Consider the following 18516-nt stretch of genomic DNA (forward strand, 5'->3'; position numbering starts at 1 on the left):
TACCTGAGATAAACCAAATAGTATAAAGCAATAGAAACCACATACATAAAGTTCTTTGTGATAGAATTCCACTAACAACGAGGACCGTTTTATTATGCAAATTTTGAACTTTTCCAAGAGAATGTTGAACAACAGAGGGCGCACTCCATAGCTAGTGATTGTAAACAACATGGCAGCCGACTACATGAGACAGAAATTGACTTCTTTTTCAGAGGCAATTTTCCCTGCAAAACCCTTAAGAGATAACAGACAGCACCATGTCATCAGGCCAGGTAAGCATAGATTATTTAAGATATTGATCAACTCTGAAAAAATGTCATTGAATTAAACTAAAATGCACAACATAGCATACGTTAAGTTGTTTTCCTGCTGTGTTCATAATTCATAAACTCGTCCATTCCATGATCAACTGTTATTGTCAAGTCCACTGTGTGTGTGACTGTGAGGTGTTGGACTCCCCCGTTGCATTGAATGAACTGTGGTGTGGTACGAATAAATTGTTTTGTTAACACCAACGGTCATTAGTTTACGCATAAAAAAATTGTTAGGAATAATTCCTGTATCCAGTCACCACTTTACTTTACCTACCACTCTTAGTCTATTATTAAAAAGTATTATTATAAATCTTTTTTTATTTACGGATAACTTTCCGTATGGTGCCACCACTTTTTCACTAATTTCTACAAAAAGGGATATCTCATTGAGGTAAATTAGATACTAAATGTTATATTTTTATAATTATTTTGTTATGCGCTTGTGTACATTTTATGGAATGGGCGCAATATAAATGAATAAATTATTATTAAATTATTATATATTATTTCATATCGAATGAAAAAATGGTGGCGCCATACGGAAACTTTTCCTTATTTACCAACAAACAGAAGGAATATATCTCATTTGACAGTTTTCTTCAATTGAGTAAATGGGATTCATATTACGATACTAATCATAACCAATGGAACTTGTTTGAAAGGACATTTTACCACTTGTTTTATGACAATATTATAATATTTATTTAATTTTTCGATATAACTTTTTGTTTAAATGTAATAGATTTAGAAATAGAAGAAAGATTCGGATGCAATCCCGTATCCGAAGGATTTTGTGTTGCAATGTCAGTCACTCAGCTCGGTTATTACAAAATAATTTTTATTACATGCCAATAAATAAACACATTGACACACAATGAATGCTGATTTTCTACTTTTGTTTTAGGAAATGAATTGGTCACCAATCTTCCTCTTCAGATGGCTTTATACTTTAATGTTTTCTTCTTTCCGTTCTGGATCATCAGTGCATTGGCGCTCCTACAGCTCAAGGTACAAAAAATGTAATGGTATCACACACATGACACTGTGTGTGTAATGGATTGTGTTAGTCATCATGACACACACAATCCAATAATGCATTTATCGCCGTCAATCATGATACCATGCTTCTTCTGAGATCGCTTCATTGGTTACCAATTAAACAGAGGATTGTATTTAAGATTCTTTTATCACAAATTCTTTCACAATCAGGCACCAGTGTATTTTAATGAATGTCTTGAGTTGTATCGACCTTTGCGTACCTGTGATTTTTTTTCTTCTTTTTCAAATGCACACATCTCCAGACACACAAGGCCTGAAGGCCACTTCAAGCTGTGGACTACCGGTACAATTATTTTTGTCCAGAGGCCTATGCCACCTACTCCAAGGGCTGAAACAGGGTTGCCCCTTATACAGTCCATACGGATGTAGGCTTGGGTATCATCAGTCCGAAGCCTAGCCGGTAGAGCAGAAAGCACTCCCCAATTTAAATGTGATAACAAATTAAAACTGTACGGTACACCACAGTGTGTTTGACCAAGTTAACTGATCGGGAAACAAATCGTGTTAGATACCCAGTAAACTTGTTGCATTAGCAGGTCCATCAAATCTGTCTGTGCTGATAAAAAACTTTTAATATCAATATCAATATAAACCACAAGGGAAACTGACTGGGTAAATTTTGAAATGATTTTTGGGGTTGAACAAAGAATTGACTAGAGTGGGATTCGAACCAACAACCTCCGGATTAACGTGCCGGCGCTCTACCAACTGAGCTATCTAGCCCTATGTTGGCAGTGTCCCTATTTTGTCAATATCTTTGTTCGGGGGTGCCAGTCAGAAGCCATGCAACCGTTAACTGCTGTTTAGCCAGGGATCACACCCAAATTACGATACAACCTGGGAAGCGGCAGCCAGGGGATCACCTTAAGGGGATGCGACTTTTTGTTTCAGATATTAATATAAACCACAAGGGAAAGTGACTGGGTAAATTTTGAAATGATTTTTGGGGTTGAACAAAGAATTTACTAGAGTGGGATTCGAACCAACGACCTCCGGATTAACGTGCCGGCGCTCTACAAACTGAGCTATCTAGCCCTATATTGGCGGTGTCCCTAATACGACTTATTCTCTATATTGTTATCTCCTAATGCTCAGTTCTACTACTTGGATGACATATTCCGCTTTGTGTCTGTGACTATCTACGTAGTGATGGGAGGTACAGAGGTAATGAGGCTGTATCTAGGATACCTCGGCAACCTTCAAGAAAGGGTAGGAAACGTGGAAATAATTAGTGAGAAAATAAAATTAGCTGTTGCAAACAACTTACCAACCAAATGGACCGAGAGTATACATGCAATAAATAGTTAACGGCCTGACGTTTCGACCCTAGCAGAGTCTTTCTCGAAGGAAATAATTATTGCATTGAAATTTAAAAAGTGGGGAATATTTAAATATGTTTCAAAAGTTTTTTACCCTTCATCGATGTGTGATAAGCATGTGCGTTCCCAAGTCTTGCAAGGAAAACAAATACCACAGGCTCGGATCGGAACAAATGACCCCCACATTCTAGAGCAGGTATCTTAAAGGGTCTATGTAACTTTTGTAGGACAAAAAAACACAATGTCCACAGTTTTACACTAAACTTACACAGTTTGAAGATAATGATAGTAGAAAGCTTCCCTGAAAATATGACGTGCTGAGGTGCTGTATTTTTTGGGAAATGAGTAAAACAATGTCATGAAAATAATTTTCGTCTCATGAGACGAAAATTATTTTAATCATTTACAAACGTATTTTCATGACATTGTTTTACTCATTTCTCAAAAACTACAGCACCTCAGTAAGTAATATTTGAAGGGAAGCTTTCCACTATCATTATCTTCAAACCCTGTAATTTTAATGTAAATCTATGGACATTTTGAAAAGGTACCCAAATCCTTTAAAGGGAAAGTACAAGTTTGGTAATTACTCAACACAAATGTTAACTTAAAAACTGACTTGGTAACAAGCATTTGAGAGCTGTAGATAGTATAAAACATTGTGGGGAAACAACTCCCTTTGAAGTAACGTAGTTTTTGAGAAAGAGGTAATTTCTCACTAAAATAATAAAAGACTTCTAGCTAGAAGTCTTTTACTCCTATCTGAAAGCACACAAATTCGTCCAACAAGGGTGTTTTTTCTTTCATCATTTTCTCGCAACTTCGTTGACCGATTGAGCCCAAATTTTCACAGGCTTGTTATTTTATGCTTATGTTCGGATACACCAAGTGAGAAGACTGGTCTTTGACAATTCCCAAACGTGTACCTTCCCTTTAACCACCAGAACACCGAGCAAGCCAGGTGACAAGAGGCTAGTTTGAATCCTGTAACTAACAGTGGGTTCTGCAACACTTGGCTTGTGATATGGGGCCAATTTCATAGAGCTGCTTAAGCAAAAAATTGCTTAAGCACGAAAATAGCTCGCTTTTTTTACACATGTTACTTGCCAAAACTGCATGCAACATACTTTGCTTGTGACTGGTCTTTAGCTGTTTTTTACTTAGCATACCAATTGAGTGGAGTCTTGGCCGGTAATCTGATTTTACTAAGCAATGATTTTTTTGCTTAAGCAACATTTTGTGCTTAAGCAGTTCTATGAAATTGGGCCATGGTTCATGAATAAATGATGTTTGAAGCTTTGCATGGTGTGAAGAATAAGAGTAACTATAAATATAAATATGAATAGTAAACTTGCCGGTACAACCATGGGTAAAAACTCTTTTGAAGGAGTGGTGGCTCTGAAAAGAGCCGGTTTGGTCCCGACGTTTCGAACAGTACTCTGCTCGTCTTCAGGAGAATGAGCAGAGTATGTTTAAAAAGAATTTCAGTTTGTGCACAATGGATTATTTGTTATTTCTATTTTGGTGTTTTTGAAAGAAAAACAGGTATACTCAATCCAGTGCTATAATTGTGGTTCTTTTTCAGGTTCCAGAGCTGGCTGGATTCTGGCTCCTGACACTAGTACTTCAACTCCCCCTCATCATTTTCCTGCTCGCTGTGGAGCGTGCGATGCCACTCCCAGTCGAGCGTGCCATTCACATTGTCCAACTCCTCTTCATCGTCTTTGAAGTCATCTGCGGTTTCCTCGCTCTGCGGATCATGACGAGACACCAAATCATGAAGTTCCACTTGCAGGAATTTGACACGATCTTTGACCTTGAGGATGGTCATCCTGAGGTCATGGGTCGGTATGTGCCACTAGCGTGATTTGCGTATGTTTCGACAACACTTTACAATCTTGCGACTGATGACCAGACAATAGGTCGTGAAGTTTCACTCGGGCCACTTGGGGGAATCTGATGTGGTCTTTGACCTTCGGAGAGGTCCTCAAGAGGTCATGTGGGTCAGTGAGATTAGCTATACATGTGTATTTGTCTATTTGATATATGCAGGAAAAATGTCTTAGCTTGAAAACTTGGTAAGGGAAACATTATCAAGTCATCACAAAAGCTCCATGAAAGTATTTCCAAGTTTGGCCACAAAAACTTGGAAAGTATACATCCTTCCCTTTTTAGTGAGTTAGTGTGTTCACATTGAATTGCTGCTTGTGTCATTCAACTTAATAGACGAGTATAGAAATGTACTTTTTGGCAAAGGAATTACATGGAGATAACAGGTGTGAGTTGCCAGAGGAAAAGGATGTTTTATTCTGGCCTATTTCTCTAACAGAGCTCTCTCGTAATGGTTTACATGAAAGAGGTGCACATACTCTGGACAACCTTCTTCCTCAATACTGGGTGCGTTCAATTAGCTACCCTGGGTCTACCCCGCAGTGCTTTTACTCGGGCGAGCCCCTGACAAGAGCTAAAGGAATGATCACTCACCGCCCTCATAGTGACGTCATGCACCTGGGGCCAGCCCCCAAGTGACCCACTCCACAAGCAGGGCACTGGGGACTGACCCGGTTGAGCCCCTGGAATGACGTCAAAGCTATTCGAACACACCGGGGGTAGACCGGGGTCGACCCAGGGAAGCTAAACGAACGCACCCACTTTGTCAATTTGCCATGAGGTAATAAGCATAGTGAGGATTTTAATGAAAACTACTACATTTTGTACTTCTAGAAATTTTTATGACCTGTATGATTGAAGAAGCTTGTAGAACCAAAGAGTTTGTACAATAGACAATGTTTGTGATCTATTTTCATTATTGCCTTAGAACAAATGCAGTATATATTACTTTTGTTCCAATGGGCCATATTTTTTACTGCATGAGGGCGCTCTTAATCACTTCCGGGGTATATTCATTCATACCCAAAACAGTTATTAAAGATTGGAACACATTACCACCATAGACATCTATTCCATCACGGACAATTAGACTTTTAAAGGAGCCGTTATAATCCACCTCTAACGCAAATTGAAACTACGGCGCAACAAAGGTGACAGATCGGAAGTGATACAAATACTATTTATAGCGCCCTCGCGCGGTCAAAAATAAGGCGCATTAAGAACTCACTCCGTGGCAGTGAAGTTAATAACAAGAAGTCCCCTATGTCCACTAAGCGAAAGAAGTACGCCATGCCAATTTTCTACCCTTCTTCCAGGTAGTAGTTAATTAGCATGACAGTTCTTTTCAGAGCTCGGTAGTCTCCAATCTCGGTGATCTACTCCACGGCATGAAGCAGTAGGACAAAAAGCAACACCTACATTAGTTCCCAAAGAGCAAAAATCTACACATCAATTGTTATCACAAACCGCCTATTTACATTTTTATTCTGTTTTATAAGGATGTTTTTCCAGGATTGACTTTTTAGTAATAACTTTTACAAATGTTCCATTTGACTCGAAACATTATCATTTAATATTTGTAACAAATGTCAAAACAGTGTTTTTGTTGTGCCTCACACTGACTTTGTCTTTAAAGGAACGTTACAGAATTGGTAAGAAACAAAATCGTGAAGATCACAGATTTACATAAATCTTACACGGTCTAATGATGATGATAGTAGAAAACATCCCTTGAAATATTTCTGTCTGAAATATCATATTTGATGAGAAATAAATAATCTAATTATCGCTCAGTGAGCGTTTTATTCATTTTTGTTTTGGCAAGTATGCAATGCAAAATTTTGTAATCGATTTTTCACTATTCTCTCGTGACCCAGATGGTCGATCGATCTCAAACTTCTACAAGTTTGTCAGTTTATGTATATGGTGGATTACATAAAGTGCTTACACTGCCAGCAACTGTTTTGTTAGCAAAAACCAATTCTGTATTGTTCCTTTAACTTTAACAGAATGGCCAAAAGAACCAATGTAAAATTTGTATATTATTGTAAAGTTGTAAATAAATGTTATGAAATAACTTTAGTACAAGAAGATAGTATTTTGCTTTGAGAGGATTTGTACAAAATGTCATGTTCCCATTTCAATATTTATTCAAATCTAAAAATAGCTGGAATTCAGGTCTATGAAATAATGGCAATTATTTAGTTGAAATAATATTTTTTTGATCCAATTGAACATGAAATAACGCAAGTGAAAGTAAGCTAAATTTTGTCATTAGAGCCACAGGAAAATACTTGTAGGGGGGAGGGACGGGGAAGAAGAAAAAACAACTTGTGTTTTTTTCAGTTTTCAAACAAAAATGAAGTACAGTATTCAAAAACTGAATAATTGGGAAGCACATTAGGTTGTCCAAGGCAGTGGACACTATTGGTAATTACTCAAAATAATTATCAGCATAAAACCTTACTTGGTAACGGGTAACGGGGAGAGGTTGATAGTAAAAAACATTGTGAGAACGGCTCCCTCTGAAGTGACGTAGTTTTCGAGTAAGAAGTAATTTTCCACGAATTTGATTTCGAGACCTCAAGTTTAGAACTTGAGGTCTCGAAATCAAGCATCTGAAAGCGCACAACTTCGTGGGACAATGGTGTTTTCTAATTCATTCATATTGCAACTTCGACGACCAATTGAGCTCAAATTTGCACATGTTGTTATTTTATGCATTATGATATTGAGATACACCAAGTGAGAAGACTGGTCTTTGACAATTACCAATAGTATCCAGTATCCAGTGTCTTTAAGTTATAAGTGCAGAGCTTTGAAAATTAACTTTATTTCCAATCTTATGCTGTTAGTGTACGCCCTTTTATGACATTTTATTTAGCGACATTAAGTTAGACATCACAAATCTTTTTACAGTTTCATTTCCAATGTCAACAAATTACTGAGTAATAGACTGTTTAGTTTGGTCACACCCTTTCCGGGAACCGTAACCGCCCCGATTTTTCCCCGCAAGGGAATTGCATGCCAGATCAGACTGGCTCCACTTTGGTCAACGAGCTCTTTTTTTTTTAAACCATCAGGACTACACAACTATCCTTGTAGTGACCGCATTTAACAAATTTGCACATTTTAGAATCTGTTGGTAAATTGGTAACAGAGAAATGGAGAATTTCACAGCTAATAAACTCCAGAATAAGTATTTGTTTAGGAATCGACTTGGTCCGTTCATCGTGACTTTTGAGAGAGCGGACTACGTGCAAGTTTACTAAACCGACTGCAAATGATGCATACCCCCTCTGTTGGTCAAAAAGAGTTAGTTCCGGTCCAATAAACTGGGTCACACACACCACTTTTTAGTTTTGTGCGTGAAAAGTCGTTTGGTGAAGCCATTTTCTACAGTTTGGATTGTAGTACCCTGGAAGAAACATCAGTCATTATGGCTGGGAGATTATCAACTAGGAGAAGCACGGATAGCTTGGAAGCTGAACGTCAGAATTTCATCAAACACCAGGTAGGAAATATTTAAAAAATGGTAAAGCTTTTGTCGTGTGTCATCTGTGTGTGTAGACTTTGTAATTGTAGAGTGCACAATTGAATTACAATACAATAATACAAAACTCTCACTAGCTTGACCCATAGAGTATGCTTGACCTGTGTGTCAAGCGGTCAGCAACGAAATGTTGTTCATTTTGTTAGGATAAAAGCATGCACCACAGTACGTGTGACACAATGACAATGAAAATGACTGTACTGTGTCACTGTCAGTGGCATTGACAATGTTTGTCGGTCACTTGCGTCAGTCTTTCATTCAGTGACATTGACAGATTTGTACACACACAATATCGGGATAACTTTCCGTATGGCGCCACCACTTTTTCACTCATTTTTACAAAAAGGGATATCTTATTGAGGTAAATTAGATACTATATTATTTTATATCGAATGAAAAAGTGGTGGCGCCATACGGAAACTTTTCCCCATGGGATAACTTTCCGTATGGCGCCACCACTTTTTCACTCATTTTTACAAAAAAGGATATCTCATTGAGGTAAATTAGATACTAAATCATTTCATATCGAATGAAAAAGTGGTGGCGCCATACGGAAACTTTTCCTATCCATGATTTAAATGTTGTTTAATGAGTCAAAACGCCCTTCCATTACCTTGGAATTGCCCAATAGTACTATTTTATTATTAGCACTGTAGCAGCTGCAGAGGATGGAAACTACACAACATTCATCAACATCATGACACAAAATACATGGCTTAATTTTACATGTTTAGTAAAATGTTAAAATTTTGTTGTTCGTTCGTGACGGGCTCGATATTGGGAAACAAAGCGAGGAAAAGTTTCCGTATGGCGCCACCACTTTTTCATTCGATATGAAATGATTTAGTATCTAATTTACCTCAATGAGATATCCTTTTTTGTAAAAATGAGTGAAAAAGTGGTGGCGCCATACGGAAAGTTATCCCATGGATATTATTAACAATAACAGTTTAATTAGTTTCATCAAGCAAATGTTAATGTCACAATTTCTTTTATTAAAGACTGCCTTCAAAATGGCCTCCTCTTTTTGGCTAAAAAACTTATAGTTTAGAAAATATGAATACTAATAAGGTCGGTAACAGAAGGACACCATTGGTCCGGCTTCCGTTACCGACCTTATTAACATTCATATTTTATAAACTAAAAGTTTTTCAGCCAAAAAGAGGAGGCCATTTTGATTAGTGCATTAAAATATAGGTAGGAATGATCTCCTTCTGACCTGACCTCACATATTGAGTGTTGTTCCTAGAAAGGAGCTGTTCAATTATTACATCACAATTCAACATCAAGATTGACTTATAATTTATATGTACATGTATACATACTCTGTTATGTTTTTTTCCCTAATTTTTTTTTAAAACAAAACTGCCTAAAATTGTAAACCGAGTAACAATTTAGTTCATCACCAGTACCGGTATTACTACATGTATGTCAATTGCCAGTCCTCTAAAGAATTAATACTGTCATAAGACCCAATCCACTGTTGCTGTATCTGAATTTAAATCAAAATACACCTGGTAATTTGTCATCAGTATGAATTTAAAACAAAATCCCTTTGGAACGAAACATAAACTGTTATTCTTCTTTTACAAAAACTGTCATCAAATTTGAAAGTTATCGAACACAAAGTTTCATGACATTTTCGCAGCGTGATTGCATTGCGAATTTATTGAAAACTACTGTAGAGTACATGTTAGTTGCTCAGTTGAAAATGAGATGCATACTCTTAAAATCCTACATCCGTCCACTCTGTCATGTTTATAGGCTAAAGGTTCTCAATTAAATCACACTGTTTTAAAATGAAAGTTATACTAACAAGAGACAACATACAATAAATGTCACATGTTTTTAGAAACGAAAGTGTACGATCCAAACAGTTGAACAAAATGTTGACTCTGAGTGTTTGGGGTTCCAGTCAGTAGTGTTCATTGAGCAAAACTCTTTTTTTTTTCTTTTTTTTTTACCGATACGGATGGAATGTAAAACTGTTTCTGAAATCTGATGTTCAGCAATTCATGCCGGCCTACATAATGTGTGCTGACTTGCCTTGAATTCCTTCTCCATGTCTGTATGCTTCGTTTTTGTAAGGGCACCTTGGGGCATTTTCTCCTTGGGAAAGGGCAAATTTCTACTATCTGAGCATTTCAAGGGCACCAAGGCAATGTCCATGAAGCATCAGGCTTGGGAAACTGTACAATGATTACAATCAGGCCTTGTTCATTGAACATGTTCTTCACTAAACTGTTGGGCAATAGACCGATCCATTAAGCCCCGCCCCATTGCGTATTGACCAATCACAACGCAACGAAGGTCCGACATGCATGCGCGTCTGCTTAGCGCGCGCGGCAGAGTTGTGCAGAAAGGCATTGGAGAGCCCCACGTGTTCTTGCTCACACGTGCGTCGTGGGCGGAGCCTACTGGATCGGTCTATTGCTCCTGGGCCCAATTTCATAGAGCTGCTTAAGCACAAATTTTTGCTTTTAAGCAAAAATTCCTTGCTTAGTAAAATCAGATTACCGGCCAAGACTCCACTCAATTGTTTTGCTAAGTAAACAACAGCTAAATACCAGTCACAAGCAATGTATATGGCATGAAATTTTTGCCAGTAACATAAGAAAAAACAAAAGCAAAAAATAGTTAATGGCCTGACGTTTCGACCCTAGCAGAGTCTTTCTCGAAGGCTAAATGACAACACAACAAACATGAACAGGTAACTAAGTGAAACATAAGCAGTGAAGTGGAAATACATGAATGGGGTTAGAAAGCATACATAAAAAAGCAGGGGGGTAAACAATGAATAGGGGGATAAGAAAAAACAGCAAGCTATTTTCGTGCTTATAAAAGCATTTTTTTTTCCTTTAGCAGCTCTATGAAATTGGCCCATCTATGAATTAATGCATTCCAATTTCCCCAGTAGGTCCTTATAGGCACTAGACACTATTGGTAATTACTCAAAATAATTATAAGCATAAAACTTTACTTGGTAACAAGCAATAGATAGGGCTGTTGATAGTATAAAACATTGTGAGAAACAGCTCCCTCTGAAGTAACGTAGTTTTTGAGAAAGGAGTAATTTCTCACTAAAATACTTGAATTTGATTTCAAGATCTCAGAATTTGATTTTGAGGTCACAAAATCAAGCATCTGAAAGCACACAACTTGTGCAACAAAGGCGTTTTTTCTTCCATTATTCTCTCGCAACTTCGACAACCAATTGAGCTCAAATTTTCACAGGTTTGTTTTTTATGCATGTTGAGATACACCAAGTGAGAGGACTGGTCTTTGACAATTACCAATAGTGTCCAGTGTCTTTAATAGTCTGTTTTTAAGGGACACCGTTGCAAGAATGTGTATTACAAAGGATTAGCACAAAATTATTATTGCGATACAGCAATTGATGCAATTTATTTGATATTGGGCTGAATCATGAAGTGCCAATTTAGTGTACCATGTTGGTAGTTGCTGCATGTTATATTCAATACACAGGAAATCGTTCACTGAGATTCACACAGTGTACAGCCCCATGTATGCATGTTGAACTTTAAAAAAGGAAGTCGCCTTTTTTCTTATGAAAGATTTTACTATAATATTAGGCCTATTCAGCCTTGAACTACAAACATCTACTGCCAATCTCAGTAGGACTTCCACCAAACTCGACATTTTTGTTTGTACAGTACTATATATACATGTAGGACTTTTAGTAGTCAAAGTCATTATTATCAGGCCTATTAACATGGGGCATTTGTAGGAAACAAATTATTTAATTCTAATGAACTACATACATGGGTAGAGTGGTTGTTGTATTTTCAAGTACAAATGGTTTGACAAGTCTTATTTGCAAGCCTTATTTGCTGATATCACTGCAGTGCACATGTAAGGCCTACGTATAAACACCACATAGACGATGTGACTATGTTTACATTCAAACCGCCCTCTGTTGACAAAACACTGTATACGTCATGTTTCGCCAGGCAAAAAGATGCGTAGTCATGGTAAGATTGCATACACTTTCTAGCTGGCTGCCAAAACACAAAGGTTTTGCCCGGCGGTATGCGCGCGAATCATGAATGGTTTACGAGTGACGTCAGAGGTCACATCGTCTATTACAATCTACTTTTGAGTTTGACACAAGAATTCTGAATGCCAGCCTAAATTGCGGAAAGATTTCATATTACTTACATTGAAAAACAAAAACAAAATCTGCTCTGATCATGTCGATGGTTTGTGCATTCTAAAAATACATGATAGCTTGACCTTGCATTAAATCGGACAAACTTTTGTGTGTGCTGTATCGGCAGCTGTGCAGTATACAATGCAGTGCTTGTGAAATCATTAAATATGGTCGCTATTCCAGATCATATTGCTGTGTACATTGACAGGTTTTGTGAAATTCAACCTCCAGACTTACAGTGTAGAGGTTTTGTATTCAAACAAAACATGGTATAGGTTAATGCTGGATGTGTCACTATTTAATATTATGGCAGATCAGATTGGCTTGAATTACAGAGTGTGCTAATCAGTGCTGGGCCCAATTTCATGGCACTGACATGACTGATGTACAGTGTATGTATGCATCAAAAGTCTGCTCTGAAAGTACAGTTAAATGTTGTAACAACAGGGCATTATGAGCCATGCAATTTGGCTGTAGTAGTGCTCCGTAACTGGTTTGTATTATAATGTACCTGGGGTGGATTTCACAAAGAGTTGAGACTAGTCTTATCTCGAGGTAGGACGCGTTACTCGTCTTAACTTAGGACTAGCCATACGTTTTTAATATCTCCTAGGACTAGTCCTAACTCTTTGTGAAATTGGCCCCAGGGATACTAAAATGTTTAAAGCGCTTTAAGAAATCTTTGGTGTATAAAGCCCTATATAAAAATTGACTGTTATTATTATTATTATTAATATTATGTGGCCCCTACACTCTGTAGAAGGTTTGAAATTTGTACTGTGTTCATACATGTAAGTAAATTTAGTGAACAGACAAACAATGCAGACAAAAGAAAATCACAATATTTACACAAACGGGTCAAGAAAGAACATGTAGGTTTTCTCCCAGGCACAAAAGTGCAGGCACTGTGTCAGCCACTATACACTGTGTGGCATGTCATGATCCAACTGTGATTCAGCCTACCTGGATAGATAACAAGTTATTTACAAAAGAAGTGCAAACAGAACAATCACAAATCGAATGATAAAAACAAACACGCTAAGCAAACAAACAATCAAACAGACCTGCCGTAGACAATGCAGTCAATAAAGAGAAAAAGAAGAAGAAAGAAAGAAGAAAGCTAACTACATAATGTACACGTACAAATGTAGTATGACTATGAGTGGACTGTCAGTGCATAGAGTAAGGACAGAGACGGTCAGTGGCTTCCTTGAAGTTAGTGATATATGGAAAGGTTTGCGGTAACACCATAATGACTACATGTATCTCTAAATGAGTTAGGGGTGGTTCTGAAAAGAACCCTTGGTTTCAACTTGACGTTTGGATCAGTATGCTCTGTTCGTCTTCTGATCTTTGGGATGGGAACATTACAGTGTAGTGGAAAGTACAATGGCCTCTGTGGTTCTTGTGTAACTCCAGCCCTGAACATTATTCCTTGCATATACATTGTAAAATATTATAATTCGTATGAAAGACATGCAAACTGCTCAACCACTTAACAAAATACTGTTTGTTCCTTCGGCGTTGGTATTTTGAGGACTGGAATTACATGAAGCCCATTGTAGTAGGCCGTTGGCTCTGTGACTTAACCCTGGTGCCCCTTCAAAGTTTCTCAAGGACTTTTAAGATTTTCAAATGGAAGTGCTCTTTACAAAATGAAAATGGCTTTGCCCTTTCAAAAATGAAATTCCAGGCCTGTAACCAGTGGACCAACTGTGTAGGAGAATGGTACATGTACATGTACAGGCCTGATACTTCACTAAGGCAACGAAGGCGATTGCCTCCGTGTCCCCTGGTAATTGTCTTGGCGCCCTTGAAATGCTCCACTACAAATTTGCAATTTCCTCATGAGGGTGCCATATACCAAGAAGAAAGTGCCTTGGTGCCCTTGCCCTTTCAAAAACGAAGCATACAGCCCTGCATGCAGGCCCTATACCATTTTAGTTCCAGTAAATTACACATGATACATGTACGTGTACACTATGACAAATGACACTGTTGTATACTCAACAGGAGCCAATTTCATAAAGCCTGAAAGCACAGAATAGTATTGCTTAGCAGAAACAAGCTACCAGCTCAAATAACACTAAGTTTGCATTGTTGTGGCTGGTGCCCGACTTATTTTTTGCTTAGAAAAGAAATTTGTTGAGCAGTATTTTCTTTATGAAATTGGGCCCTGTCTGACAGTACTCAAAGTGCAGAAGTTCTATCCGGTCTTTACAAAGTTCAGAGTACAATGGAATTCTTCTTAGAAACTCCTCTTGTGCGTGTACCTTGACCCACTTTATTTACTTACTTTAATAAAAACCAAGGTTATTAAAACATTCAGTGGTACAATGCAACACAGTAAACAGGTTAGTGCAATGGAGATTTCTACCTCCATGGTTCAATAGAAACGTACAAAGAATAAAGGTGACACAATATAAGTCCATTCACAGCATGCAGTGGGAGATTGTTCTAAAACCTTTTTTTTTGGACATGTTGTCATGGAAATTTGTATTCAAAGCAAGTCCTACGTACAATGCGTATGCAGCAAGGTCATTAGTCATTAATAGGCTAATGAAATGATAAATAATGTAAACCCTCATTGAACCCCTGCACAATACATGTACATCGCCACTCAATGCGCGTCTACCATTTCCACCATGTGTCAGTGCATTCCGTATGTTACATTTTGCTTAAGGAGTGCTTTTGCTTAGAGGAGAGGCGAGTGTACAAGTGCACTGCACGATACATTGTGTAGGTTCCTTCTGTTCGTATTGAAGGTTTGAATCCTACCAAGCTAACCATTGCTTTCACAATGACTAGAAATTAGAATTTAGAATTTTTAACTACTTTGAATGAAAGTTTCTTGATTTGTGCAATTCATACAGTACATACATGTACATGAATACATGGAGTAGAAGTCCATGGCTTAAATAATACCTTGGACACTATTGGTAATTGTAAAAGACTAGCCTTCACAGTTGGTGTATCTCAACATGCTTAAAATAACAAACCTGTGAAAATTTGAGCTCAATCGGTCATCGAACTCGCGAGATAATAATGAAAGAAAAAAACACCCTTGTCACACGAAGTTGTGTGCGTTTAGATGGTTGATTTAGAGACCTCAAGTTCTATATCTGCGGTCTCGAAATCAAATTCGTGGAAAATTACTTCTTTCTCGAAAACTTGGCACTTCAGAGGGAGCCGTTTCTCACAATTTTTTATACCATCAACTTCTCCCCAGTACTTGTCACCAAGAAAGGTTTTATGATGATAAATATTTTGAGTAATTACCAATAGTGCAACTGCCTTTAAACCGATGTTTGTATTATGTCGATGAGATTGGCTGTTGCCAGCTTGCCATTTAGGCCTACATGTACATGTACATCCCCTTGTGGGAGTTTGTGGCGTTCCCTTGACAGGAAGATCATCAAAACAAACATTCATAAATACCGCTATTCCTATTGGTGGAGAGCGCGTCACGTGGGGGTGTTTAAACCGTTGATAATGACCAGTGTTTATAACCAATTGTGAGCGGAGACTCCGCGCTAGTCTTGATGCAAGACGTTTCTTGTTACGGGCGATGCAGAGCGCTGTCGGCGAGTTGGCCGCGCTGTATGTAAAAGGAAAACCAGCGAATATGCACCAAGACTATACGCGCATGCGCACGAACGGAATCGGAAAACACACGCATACTGAACATACCATGGAGGTAATTTATGAATTGTAATCAAAGTGTGTTGAATCGGTTTCCAACTAGTGGTTTAAACCCGCCGAGGCCTGGTTCTTGATAATTTACCTCGACTTCGTCTCGGTAAAATTATCAAGAACCAGGCCTCGTTGGGATTAAACCACTAGTTGAAAACCTCTTCAACACACATTGATTCCCTTAATCAAACATACCATTGCTGGTATTAAGTGGAAACCCCCATGTCTTATGTATTGTTAACTTGAAGTTGCCACAGTCTCATGTGGGTTTTGTGTCAAGGGCCGGTTTAGCAGTCCTGAGAGTACAGGGTTTTCCTTTACTTTTTCAGTGACTAAAGGCCGAGTCACACTGCAGCGATAACGGACACGAAAACGATCACGACGCAAAGAGAACGCATTCTATTGGTTGAATGAGTGTGTGCATATTCTGAGTAGAGCAATTCAGCCAATAGAATGCATTCTCTTTGCGTCGTGATCATTTTCGTTTTCGTTATCGCTTTAGTGTGACTCTGCCTTAATAGCCAGCAGGAATAGTAAGCTTTGTTCACAGTCCGTCAGCGTTTTTAGTAGTTTATATTCAAATGCAAATGTGTCATATGCTTTTTCAAAATGAACTAGCCAGCCGGATCACTTGGAATGAATTTTGATTGGTCCTCGGGTGTTTTCATGTTGGACCACTGTTAAGGGAGGAGGCTTGAAGGGGCACAGCAATTTTCCCTCTTGTAAATTTTTACGAGGAAAAAGTAAATGTTGTAATTTAAACCTTGCAAAGGGCACCACATCAAAAGCACAGGGCACCTTGGCAATTGCTGTGGGTGGCGTGGGTTAATTCAAGTCCTGCTGGAGATATACTGAATACAGGCCTGATACAAGCACAGAGGCAACCCTGGTCATTGCCTTGGTGCCCTTGAAATGCTCTTAGTAGAAATTTACAATTTCCTCATAGGGTGCCCTTTACCAAGGAGAAAATGCCTTGGCGCCCTTGCCCTGATAATATAGCACAATGCAATAATTGATTACTTTTCTTTATTAATTTTGGTTTTTTACACACACGTATACACAGATGTGTGTTAGCACTAGTGCTGGGCGAATAGTGAAATTTTGTTATTCGGATACCGCTGGCCAACTATCCGAAATTAACCATATATTCGAATAGTTTTTTCGCCGCTAGAGGGCGCTATTCGTTTGTGAATGAGATCATATGGGCGGATTGATATTAGTTTTAGACAGTGTCACTCGGTTCATTCATAAAAATGACCGGATCTAATTTAAAGATGGCGATTTGCTTTTTCTTTTGATCGTGATTGACTCTATGTGAAGGAAAACTTTTGTAATCTTTGAACAAATTACGTCAGAAATGTCATTGTTTTAACTCTTCACGGAGGTGAGCATAGTTAAATACTTAATATATGCTGTTTTATGCTGTCTTAATAGAAGTTTCATAAGGATTCAGAGAAAACATTCATATCAGTTGTCGCCCGACGTCCGTGGATATTCGGATATTAAAGAATATCCGGTTACTCGGTTGTAATTACAGAATTATCCGGTTTGTAAATAGGTATTCGCGCCCTATGCGGATATCCGGTTAAGAAAAAAAAGGCATTCGCGGTTACGGATAGGAAAACCTATTCGCCATTAACCGGATATTTGAATAATTCGCCCAGGCCTAGTTAGCACTGTATACTCAGTACTTTCCCGAGTCCTGTGTACAAATATCACATGCATATTACTCGGGTGGGATTCGAACCCACGATCCTTGCAATTCTAGAGCAGTGTCTTACCAAGTACACTACCGAGATTGCCAAGTACATTGTAGCTAGATGAATCTTATGTTTTCTTTGTTTCTTTTCAGAATATCAGTGTCACTAAAGCCATCAACACTGTCGAGGTGCCTGTGAAGGAGAAACATGCAAGAAGTATCCTTTATAAAATAATACTTGGCAACACTATGCAAGAAATCTCTCGTTTGAAAGAGGGTAATAGACTCTTCAAAGTTTTTTAGTTCTCTTTAAAAAGGGAACTTATGACCTTTGTTTTTTGGAATCGTCCGATTGTTTTAGTACTATAAAAAACAAGTCTCCTGATGTAGACTAGATCAAGCTAGTCGAAATGTTGAGACCAAACCCAAGAACTGACTCCGCGGTAGTACAGTTAATTACGATCCTATAAGCTAAAGTAGTAGTCCCAACCTATTTCTATACCATCCGCCCAGGTACAGTAAAAGTTAATAAGCAGGACAGTTCTTTTCAGAACTGAGAAGTCTCCCGACTTCTGGTGTTACCGCAAACCAAATATATATAAAAAATAAACTAACCTGTGAAAATTTCATTTCAAAAGATGGTAGTGTTTTTGAGATTTCACCAAAAATCCAGAGCAGTGTTAGGAAGAATAATTCGTCTTTGGAATACACAATTGCTGACAGTTATAAATATTTCTCAGATTTAGTTTATTTTAATTTGTTAAATATATATATATATATACATATATATATATATTTTTTTTTTGGGGGGGGGGATA

The 18516-nt window shown here is 38.0% G+C and overlaps 2 protein-coding genes across 3 annotated transcripts in view; both read left to right on the plus strand.

The window, feature by feature from the left end:
- Positions 1 to 92: 92 nt before the first annotated feature.
- On the plus strand, positions 93 to 6662 carry LOC139939041 (transmembrane protein 17-like). The gene is made up of 4 exons (XM_071934757.1): positions 93 to 272; positions 1219 to 1322; positions 2469 to 2582; positions 4278 to 6662. The coding sequence occupies exons 1-4, from the start codon at positions 170 to 172 to the stop codon at positions 4557 to 4559; spliced, it is 603 nt and encodes a 200-aa protein (XP_071790858.1). The 5' UTR covers positions 93 to 169; the 3' UTR covers positions 4560 to 6662.
- A 1255-nt stretch (positions 6663 to 7917) lies between these two features.
- LOC139938403 (huntingtin-interacting protein 1-like) overlaps positions 7918 to 18516 on the plus strand; it is a 53780-nt gene continuing 43181 nt past the window's right edge. For both annotated transcript variants that reach the window (XM_071933909.1, XM_071933908.1), the window contains exons 1-2: positions 7918 to 8096; positions 17852 to 17915. In XM_071933909.1, the coding sequence (XP_071790010.1) occupies positions 8022 to 8096; positions 17852 to 17915 (139 nt within the window). In that variant the 5' untranslated portion in view covers positions 7918 to 8021. The remainder of the gene's footprint in view (positions 8097 to 17851; positions 17916 to 18516) is intronic.

This window comes from Asterias amurensis, chromosome 6 (assembly GCF_032118995.1).
Source record: "Asterias amurensis chromosome 6, ASM3211899v1".
In the NCBI taxonomy this organism is placed as follows: domain Eukaryota; kingdom Metazoa; phylum Echinodermata; class Asteroidea; order Forcipulatida; family Asteriidae; genus Asterias; species Asterias amurensis.

Bases quoted from the DNA above. Each gene is read 5' to 3' on its own strand.
- LOC139939041 (XM_071934757.1), top strand. From the start codon at position 170: ATGGCAGCCGACTACATGAGACAGAAATTGACTTCTTTTTCAGAGGCA. The intron at 273-1,218 runs GTAAGCATAGAT...CTTTTGTTTTAG, and splicing joins GCACCATGTCATCAGGCCAG to GAAATGAATTGGTCACCAAT. The intron at 1,323-2,468 runs GTACAAAAAATG...CCTAATGCTCAG, and splicing joins TGGCGCTCCTACAGCTCAAG to TTCTACTACTTGGATGACAT.